Below are 10,139 nucleotides of genomic sequence, written 5' to 3' on the forward strand. Positions count from 1 at the left end.
TACAACGAGGTATTAATACTCACTGAGGCCTGCTCCATTATACCCAATATACAAATGTACTATACAACGAGGTATTAATACTCACTGAGGCCTGCTCCATTATACCCAATATACAAACGTACTATACAACGAGGTATTAATACTCACTGAGGCCTGCTCCATTATACCCAATATACAAATGTACTATACAACGAGGTATTAATACTCACTGAGGCCTGCTCCATTATACCCAATATACAAATGTACTATACAACGAGGTATTAATACTCACTGAGGCCTGCTCCATTATACCCAATATACAAATGTACTATACAACGAGGTATTAATACTCACTGAGGCCTGCTCCATTATACCCAATATACAAATGTACTATACAACGAGGTATTAATACTCACTGAGGCCTGCTCCATTATACCCAATATACAAATGTACTATACAACGAGGTATTAATACTCACTGAGGCCTGCTCCATTATACCCAATATACAAACGTACTATACAACGAGGTATTAATACTCACTGAGGCCTGCTCCATTACGCCCAATATACAAACGTACTATACAATGAGGTATTAATACTCACTGAGGCCTGCTCCATTACGCCCAATATACAAACGTACTATACAACGAGGTATTAATACTCACTGAGGCCTGCTCCATTATACCCAATATACAAACGTACTATACAATGAGGTATTAATACTCACTGAGGCCTGCTCCATTATACCCAATATACAAACGTACTATACAATGAGGTATTAATACTCACTGAGGCCTGCTCCATTACGCCCAATATACAAATGTACTATACAACGAGGTATTAATACTCACTGAGGCCTGCTCCATTATACCCAATATACAAACGTACTATACAATGAGGTATTAATACTCACTGAGGCCTGCTCCATTATGCCCAATATACAAACGTACTATACAATGAGGTATTAATACTCACTGAGGCCTGCTCCATTACGCCCAATATACAAATGTTCTATACAACGAGGTATTAATACTCACTGAGGCCTGCTCCATTACGCCCAATATACAAACGTACTATACAACGAGGTATTAATACTCACTGAGGCCTGCTCCATTACACCCAATATACAAATGTACTATACAACGAGGTATTAATACTCACTGAGGCCTGCTCCATTATACCCAATATACAAACGTACTATACAACGAGGTATTAATACTCACTGAGGCCTGCTCCATTATACCCAATATACAAATGTACTATACAACGAGGTATTAATACTCACTGAGGCCTGCTCCATTATACCCAATAACTGGTAATACATCAGAAGTGGAATTACCACCACGAGAGCCGTGTGCCCCGCAGATCGTTTGGTGATAACAGTATCGCCTCTCGGTGTCGGCAGAGATACCAGGAGTGTCCGCTCGATCCTTCGAGGCTTCCTCCCTACATATTGCCAGCGGCTACAATGCCGAGAGAAGCCTGCCGAACCGCGGAGATCCCATAGTATATGTCACTATCAGCAGCCGGATCCCGGCACCGACAGGAGAGAGCGCGGAGGGAGTGTGGGATCCCCGAAGGCGCGGGGCCCCCGGCGGCCGCCCTGTCCTCAGGCCGGCCCTATGGATACGAGCGGGTGATCCCAGTGATCCTTCTGCAGTCTATGGGGTAAAGATAAAAGTGGGGAGGTCTGTGATAGCACCGATAATGAGCTGAGCGGTCCAGAAGGTATCAGACTAAGTCCCACTTAGAACTTTCAGGAAATATGTACATTCAATAGGATAAAAAAAATAACTTGTATATAGTTACATTGTTTCTTCTCGTTGCGTAGCCCAGAAGTACGTTCCCCGAGCCGTCCTGGTTGATCTGGAGCCGGGGACCATGGACAGCCTGCGCTCCAGCGTCATCGGACCCCTGTTCCGCCCGGACAGCTATATCCATGGTAACAAATCGCCTAAATATTCCAAAGACTGTGAATCGGGTGTCGCGTTTCTGTCTGTACGGCAGGCAAGCCTGTTACATTAACGTGGTCTTCACATTGTAGGAAACTCCGGCGCCGGGAACAACTGGGCAAAGGGCCACTACACCGAGGGAGCCGAGCTGGTGGAATCGGTGATGGACGTGGTGAGAGCAGAGAGCGAGAGCTGTGACTGCCTTCAAGGTTTCCAGCTGGTGCACTCCCTAGGAGGAGGAACTGGCTCTGGAATGGGCACCCTTCTGATCAACAAGATCCGGGAGGAGTACCCAGACAGGATAATGAACACCTTCAGCATCATGCCATCTCCCAAGGTGTCCGACACGGTGGTGGAGCCTTACAACGCCATACTGTCCATCCACCAGCTGATCGAGAACACGGATGAGACGTTCTGCATAGACAACGAAGCCCTGTATGACATCTGCTTCCGCACCTTGAAGTTGACCAACCCGACTTACGGAGACCTCAACCACCTGGTCTCCATGACCATGAGTGGGGTGACCACGTCTCTACGCTTCCCGGGGCAGCTCAATGCCGACCTAAGGAAGCTGGCGGTCAACATGGTGCCCTTCCCACGCCTTCACTTCTTCATGACCGGCTTTGCCCCGCTGACCTCCCGTAAGAGCCAGCAATATCAAGCGCTCACAGTGCCCGAGCTCACCCAGCAGATGTTCGACCCCAAGAGCATGATGACCGCCTGTGACCCCCACCACGGCCGTTACCTGACGGTGGCCGGCATTTTCCGTGGTCAGATGTCCACCAAGGAGGTGGACGAGCAGATGCTGGCGGTGCAGTCCAAGAACAGCGCCTACTTCGTAGAGTGGATCCCAAACAATGTCAAGGTAGCGGTCTGCGACATCCCACCCCGCGGCCTGAAGATGTCGGCCACCTTCATAGGCAACAACACCGCCATCCAGGAGATCTTCAAACGCATTGCGGAGCAGTTCTCAGCCATGTACCGCAGGAAAGCGTTCCTCCACTGGTACACGGGGGAGGGGATGGACGAGATGGAGTTCACCGAGGCCGAGTGCAACACTCACGATCTGGTGGCGGAATACCAGCAGTATCAGGATGCCACAGCCGAGATGGAGGAGTATTTTGAGGAAGAGGAGGAGGTAACCCAGGTCACAGAATCCGCAGCGAGAGGGTTATAGTCATCACGGAGCGTTTTCACGTTCTCCGGGTCTGTCTGCGGAAGTCTCCTTGGCTTCCAAACTAATACAAAACAAAATAGAACTGATATTTATCCCGGTAAAGAAATGACGGGGGTTTTGCAGCTGGAAGACTCGTGTTATTTTTGATAAGAAAATGATTTATTTTGCAAAAAGTTGTTTTAGAGCAGGAGTGTAATTAAACGCTAACGAGGTTATCCCCCAATGTGTAACAGGTGCGGGGTTTCCTGATATCCAGCAGAAAAGAGCGGCGTTTTTTTTCTTTAAAAAGGGGCATTTTAACCATAACCGTCTCAGCTTTCCACTGCGCTATTTTAACTCATTTGCTGCCAGAGAAGAAGTAATATACGCGTCTCCTCTCCAGCGGGGGGGGGGGGGGGACGGGGAGGGGGGGCATCCTCCACACACAAAACATTTTGCTCATCGGGCCCAATACAGTTAAGCTGTTTATTTATTTTTGTGCCATCGGGACATGCTCTATACCAGGGGACTCACCTCCAGTCCTCAAGACCCCACCAACAGGTCAGGTTTTCAGGATAGATCCCAGCACAGGTGGCTCAATCAATCAAGGGACACAGCAACATAAACAGGGACACAACAATAAACAGAACAGGGACACAGCAACATAAACAGGACAGGGACACAGCAACATAAACAGGACTGGGACACAGCCTCAGCTCTGCTGCCGCCTCCTCTGCTTGACCCCCAGGTGTCTCCTGATTGGCTGCATTACCCAGCAGCAGCCAATAAGGATGGAGGAAGCTGCCCCGCCACCCAGCAGCAATCAGGGAGACGAGGGGAATCCTGTTCCTCCCACTGCACCCCCAGTATACCACCGAACCCCCATTATACCGTGCTGCACCCCCAGTATGTCGAGCCACACCCCAGTATACTGCATCGCACCCCCAGTATACCGCCGAACCCCCATTATACCGTAATGCACTGCACCCCCAGTATGTCGAGCCACACCCCAGTATACCGCATCGCACCCCCAGTATACCGCCGTGCCCTATATACTGCCCCGCACCCCCATTATACCGCCGCACCCCGTTTACAGCTGTGCCCAGTATACCACGCCGCACCCCCACTATACCGCACCACACTGCACCCCAAGTATACTGCACTGCACCCACAGAATGCCACACTGCATCCCCAGTATACCGCGCTGCACCCCCAGAATGCCACTGTACCCCATTATACCGCGCTGCACCCCAGAATACCACGCTGCACCCCCAGAATACCGCGCTGCACCCCCAGAATGCCACTGTACCCCAGTATACCACGCTGCACCCCCAGAATACCACGCTACACCCCCCAGAATACCGCGCTGCACCCCCAGAATGCCACGCTGCACCTCCAGATGAGAAACCGAGAAAGGTCGTTAACAACCAGTAATGACCATCACACATTACAGAATAAACCCTTTTGTACCTAAATACATGGGGGATATGATTTGTATTTTTTTTTTTTTTAAATGCATTATCTAATGCAACAACTAATTTATAATATATGGTATAAGCAAGCACTGCTCAGAATAAGAGAGTGCAAGCGTTTCCGGAAGCCTTTAACCCACGCAGTGTGCAACGCATTGCTTTGCAGAATACTTGACGCTGTGACCGTGCGCAAATTATACGCTTATATAAATGAGTTTAGCAATAAGAATATCTATGGTGCCGGCTCATGCAATAAATGTTTTTTTTTTGTAATATTTGTCCATTCTTATTTTACGATTTAAAAGGTTGCAAACAAAAACAAGACACCCTCCAAAAAAAATATATATTTTAATTCTCAACATACGCAAACTCAGGCAGCAGACTGAGCACCGTTTGCCATTTATTTCAGCTGTTGGCCAACTGCAAATAAGCGTTTTTACAACACAGGATCTGCATTGTCTGCGAGCAGATTAGGCCTTGTGATTTCTACAGATGCCATTTAATTTATACTTGTACTGCTCCTCTCCAGCACATTTCCGATTACATTTTGCAGTTGCTATTTTTTTTACCAGTCTTCGGAAAAGCAAAAAAATAAAATCCAGAATAAAAAGTGAAGCAGCTGAATTATTATATTCAGTCATACTATTTCTATTCACACTTTTTTTTACGTATTTCCATTCACGTGGTAGTTACAAAGAGTAGATTTGCAAAGCTCCTTAATTTTAGTTTGAGATTGTGACCAGCTGTTCAATTCGCAATAAAATAAAAACCGCTTGCTCTTTGCGCCCCTTCCTGTTTAGCCTGACAGGAAAGGGTTAATATTGAGACTGCGATGGCGAGGAGTCTGCTGGTGCTTATCTGACATTAAAAGGGATGTCTGTGCTACAGAGATCAGGCAGAACACAGAAAACAGAACCTCTTCAGGCAGCGATCCCTACAAAATTGCTATGAATTAAGCAGGCTTCACACCCACTGTCATTGGACAGAAACGAGGAGCGAGCGTGTGCGCTGCAGTCCACTGCGACCACGTTACCATTGAATGCTATGTTACTGGACATGCTGAGGCATACCAGCGTGTGTTTGGGGGGTCGTGGGGCTTCGTGACGCAAGAAGCACCAGAAAAGAGGGGGGAGAAAAAAAAAGAAAAAAAAACAGTTTTAACACCAGTCTACAAACAGTTAAGTCTTATTTATTCATGGAGTTTAGTTTATGGATGCAGAACAGATTTGTTTGTAGTACAATGCATATGAAAGACATGTCACACATCAGCATTTAGTTTTCTTGACAACGAGGAACATTCATTTGCTGATCAGTGTTCAGAGTCTGGAAGAAAGGACAATGAAATAGTTACTTTTGGACAAGTAGAATCAGGTTATGAATTAATACACCAACACCGCAGGGATTTATAACAAGAGGAAACTGCTAAAGAAGAACTTCATTATTCAACAAAGAGACTTAAACAGAAAATAACATTGGGCAGCACAGCTAGCTGAAGTATCTTCTAGAGGTGATGATGTGTCCTTCACATGAAATGTTCTTAAACACCTTAAAACAACATTTGTACATATATCCTTAATCAATATCACCTTTGGCAGCATTTCTATCTGCCTTACAGAGGATATCTAAGGAAGTGTGTATCTTTATGCCACTGCAAACCCATCTAATCAGAATGACACTAAGCAGCTCACAAATGCAGAGGAAAGGTTGGTAGATACATACAACTCCGCTCCTTTGCAGTTGTTTATTTGTGAAATTAACCAAATAAAAATGCACCTAAAGCATCTCAGGTTGTAGTAACATTTTGTAAGGCAAATTTACTGTAGACATGTAATACAGTCCTTTCATGCAGTGCCAGCTGTGAAAACGTTAATAATCCCATTTTACTCTGGCATGTGCTATGGGAAATGTTTCAGTGGTAAACAAAGTAATGCATTACTCTATCCTCACCCTTCAATTGTGACATTCCATTAAAAGTAGTGTACAGTGAGCAAACAAAGGTGTAACTAGAAGAAGAATTTGTGCAAATAAATGATGTATACAGGCTTGCATCCCTTAATCCCGGATTCCCTGCTGGAAAATCACCAAACCTCAATCCGGTCCATGCAGAGATCAGCAGTTGCAGTTTAGATAAGAGCCCTGGGCATGTGGGTAGCTGTGCAGGAGTCCCAAACAAAGTCACAGAGAAATAAAGGCATGGGGTTACCCAGCAGATTTAACATAAAGCATTTGCCAGTGGGAGAAAGTCAATAGTCTCCCGTCATGCGGTTCTTCTGAGCCATTCTGCACTGGAGAAGCTGTTACTGCCGGTATAACTGGGGGGAACGGACGTTACTTACTCTTTTTTCGGCTTTGCCAACTTCACGTTGGTTGCAGAAACCTTTTCTGCGTCCGCTTTAAACTGAGGCTTCAGCGCCGCTCGGACTGCCTTAGCGCAGACCTGCGAGTACCTGATGTAGCTGAGAGAACAGGGACATGTCAAGAAAAGTACAAGACCGTAACCAACCGTGACAGATACTGAACACCCCCCCCCCCCCAATTTTTATGCATCTATTCCAAAAAATGTCTATATTAGGTAGAAACTGAAATGAATGCATTTACAATTAGTATTATAATGACACTGTTCACTGTTCACATGGCTAACTGTACCTGTCTACTTGTTGTTCTCCCCCCCCCCCAAATGCATTAGGATGTATGGGGTAAAATATGAGATTAATTGCTGATTATTTGGGGGTACAAAGAGAGATTAACGCTGATTATTTGGGGATTAATGATTATTTGGGGGTACATTACTGCATGGGCTTTGCTAATAAAGTAGGAGCCAGGTAACTAGGCCTTGAGGGGGATAGGGGCCCATCCCAAACTGCCTCCTCTCCAGCTGCTGATACTAAGTGGGCCCGGGGGTGTCCCTGCAGCCGGGCAGGGCGTGTACTAGAGTCCCCGGCTCCGAGGCCTTAGCCTGGAGGTCTCCCCCATCCCCAGCGGGTCTCCCCCATCCCCAGCGGCTCCTCCCCGGAGACTCTAACCTGAGTCCAGCCTGTCTCCAGTACGCCACCATGTTTCCAGCCCTGGGAGCTCCGGTCTGTGCGGTCACCGAGCGGCTGCTGATGGAGGACGGGGAAGGTCGGAAAGGGGAGGAGCCTCGGTTGGCTTCCACCAATCCAGGCTAACCCGCCGCAGGCCAGTCGTCCAATCGCGTTGGGTGAAGAGTCGGCGTGGTCTTCAGCCGTCCAATGGCAGATGACGTCTTCAGCTTTTGCGTTGCGTTTCACCGGCTACTTAGCAAGCAGTAACAATGTTGCGCGATGTGACTGTCAGTATATGGCAGGGCGGGGTGTGGGGATATGACCCTCAGAGGCATCACGTGACCACCCCAACCTCACAATCCATCCTGGAAATCAACCTCGACCCCGCCCTGCTAGGAAATATTTATAATGCAAACCCTTAAGTTATATATAATAATAAATGCTTGCTCTTGTATAGCGCTGCTAGTTTTACAAAGCGCGTTACAGAGACATTTTTCAGACAGTCCCTGCCCGGTGGAGCCCACAATCTGTTTTTGGTGCCTGAGGCACAGGGAGATAAAGTGACTTGCCCGAGGTCACAAGGAGCTGACACCATTTTATCGCCGACTCGTCAGATTATCGCGAACAAACCTGTGTCACCGATCCCAGGCAGTGTGGTATCCTGAGCTCGCGGGGGGAACGCACACTTAATCCCCCCCAAACTGCCCTTCAGTGTGTGCCGGCAGCATGGGGGGTTATCGCTGTCACTCAATGCTAGAGCTTACAAAGTCACACCCCACAATGCTTTGCTGCTGTGTATGCAGCATTTTGGGGAGCGACTTTGGAAGCTCCTGCTGTCATTGATACCCCCCTGCTGAGGTGCAGTTTGGGGCCTTACTAAATGCTCAGGAACCTGCTATAGTACTGTCTGGGACCCGCCATTACATATTTTTTGGAGGCAACCCCCTTGGAGAAACCTCAGAAATCTCTGCTATAACGAACAGTGGGACGTTTTCAAACTATAATCTGTCAATTTATATTATGCCCAGCTATTTTTTTTTTTTTTTTTAAATAGCTAATAACATTCTCTCCAATTCGGACCCCTTATCTATTCTACCTTACTTGGCCAGTGTTTGAAGCTCAGAGGTGGAATTACTCTCCCCATACCTGTGCAGCGAGGTCTAACCCAGCAGCAATTGCAGAAGTTGGGTGCGTGTGGGTCTGTGTTAGGACCGCCTCTGTGAGCTCCTCCCGCTATCGCTGGATTAATGCCCTGCCGCCTTGCTGGCTGCGTGCATAGTAGCGATCTTTAGTATCATTCTAGAACAATCACGGCAGCGGCACACTCGATGAGTTATTAACACTTTAATGCTGATTGGTCGGTAGGATAGCCAATCAATGAGACACTGAGCCCAGAAGAGCAATAATTAACCCCATCCCTGCCACAGGGTCAAATAGTCATTAGGAGGCAATTAAAGAGGTGAAATAGAAATGAGAGGGCAATTACTGAGGTAAAATGGCAAGGGGGTGGGGCAATAACTAGGTAAAAAAGATGTATGGGCAATTGCCGAGGTAAAATAGATATGTATGTCTTTATTTATATAGCGCCATTAATGTACATAGCGCTTCACAGTAGTAATACACACGTCAATCCAATATGGGGCAGTCACTGGGGGTCAATAGATTTGAGGGGTGAAGTATGGCGGTAAAATAGATCTGGTCATTTCTTAGATAAGCCCATAGTCACACCCGAACAATTAGATGCTGCTCCAGGATTCAATTACATAAAGATTGCGTCTGAGAAACCCAACCAAATCGTTTAAAAATACATTTTTAACCATTTCCAACCATAGTACATTTTATTTCTTTAAAAAAAAAAGTGCTTGTAACGGTAAAACAAACATTTGCTCTCAGTACCAAGTATCATATGATTCCTCGTATACATCCAAAAGTACACGTTATTGATAACAGGATTTGTGCACAGTTAAATGCAAATATATATATTTTTTTTTATACAGTGCATCCTTAATGGTATCACTTACTTGGAAGTCTCAGTCCTGTATCAACATAGCAAATAAAAGGCATCTACTTTCATGGGCCAGGGTTTGGCTATTAACAGAACATTAATACTGTAAGAATATCATCATGGTGAAATAGGAAGCAATACCTAAAATATATGGGCTTGTGGCACACTGGTTACAAACCTCAGTCCTACATAAAGCACCTGTAAATATATATATTTTTATCTGTATATAAGTATATATACACAGTGTGTGTGTGTGTGTGTGTTGCAGCATGAGTGGTTAGTATGATTTTTGTTCATGGTGGAATCTCAATACCATATTACTAATTAATCACTGCCTCCACAACACCGATTTGCTTTTTGTCAGGTCGGGATTTAAGGCGCAGGCTGCTGGAAGGTCCTACACGCGGTTTGCGTGTCACTGGCACAATCTGTGTTAATCACTGCAGTACAACAATGGAGCTAGTGTTCCCCAAAAAAATTATATTTTTCTTGTTATATAATTGTAGATGTTAATATTCATTTTAGGAAATCATTTGTAATTGGGGACTTGAGC

At 46.1% G+C, this 10,139-nt stretch overlaps 2 protein-coding genes across 2 annotated transcripts in view; one reads left to right on the forward strand and one right to left on the reverse strand.

Annotated features, from left to right (window-relative positions):
* TUBB1 (tubulin beta 1 class VI) overlaps window positions 1-4,831 on the forward strand; it is an 8,843-nt gene extending 4,012 nt beyond the window's left edge. The window contains exons 3-4 of the mRNA XM_075571351.1: window positions 1,810-1,920; window positions 2,023-4,831. Of these exons, the coding sequence (XP_075427466.1) occupies window positions 1,810-1,920; window positions 2,023-3,107 (1,196 nt within the window). The 3' untranslated portion in view covers window positions 3,108-4,831. The remainder of the gene's footprint in view (window positions 1-1,809; window positions 1,921-2,022) is intronic.
* A 2,059-nt stretch (window positions 4,832-6,890) lies between these two features.
* ATP5F1E (ATP synthase F1 subunit epsilon) lies at window positions 6,891-7,741 on the reverse strand. Its single transcript, XM_075571363.1, has 2 exons — window positions 7,582-7,741; window positions 6,891-7,014 (listed from the first exon to the last, which is right to left on the reverse strand). Exons 1-2 carry the CDS (start codon window positions 7,611-7,613, stop codon window positions 6,891-6,893), a joined length of 156 nt encoding a protein of 51 aa, XP_075427478.1. The 5' UTR covers window positions 7,614-7,741.
* Between the last annotated feature and the right edge of the window lie 2,398 nt (window positions 7,742-10,139).

This window comes from Ascaphus truei, chromosome 15 (assembly GCF_040206685.1).
Source record: "Ascaphus truei isolate aAscTru1 chromosome 15, aAscTru1.hap1, whole genome shotgun sequence".
NCBI lineage: Eukaryota > Metazoa > Chordata > Amphibia > Anura > Ascaphidae > Ascaphus > Ascaphus truei.

Bases quoted from the DNA above. Each gene is read 5' to 3' on its own strand.
- ATP5F1E (XM_075571363.1), bottom strand. From the start codon at position 7,613: ATGGTGGCGTACTGGAGACAGGCTGGACTCAG. The intron at 7,015-7,581 runs GTTAGAGTCTCC...CTGTTCTCTCAG, and splicing joins TGGAGACAGGCTGGACTCAG to CTACATCAGGTACTCGCAGG.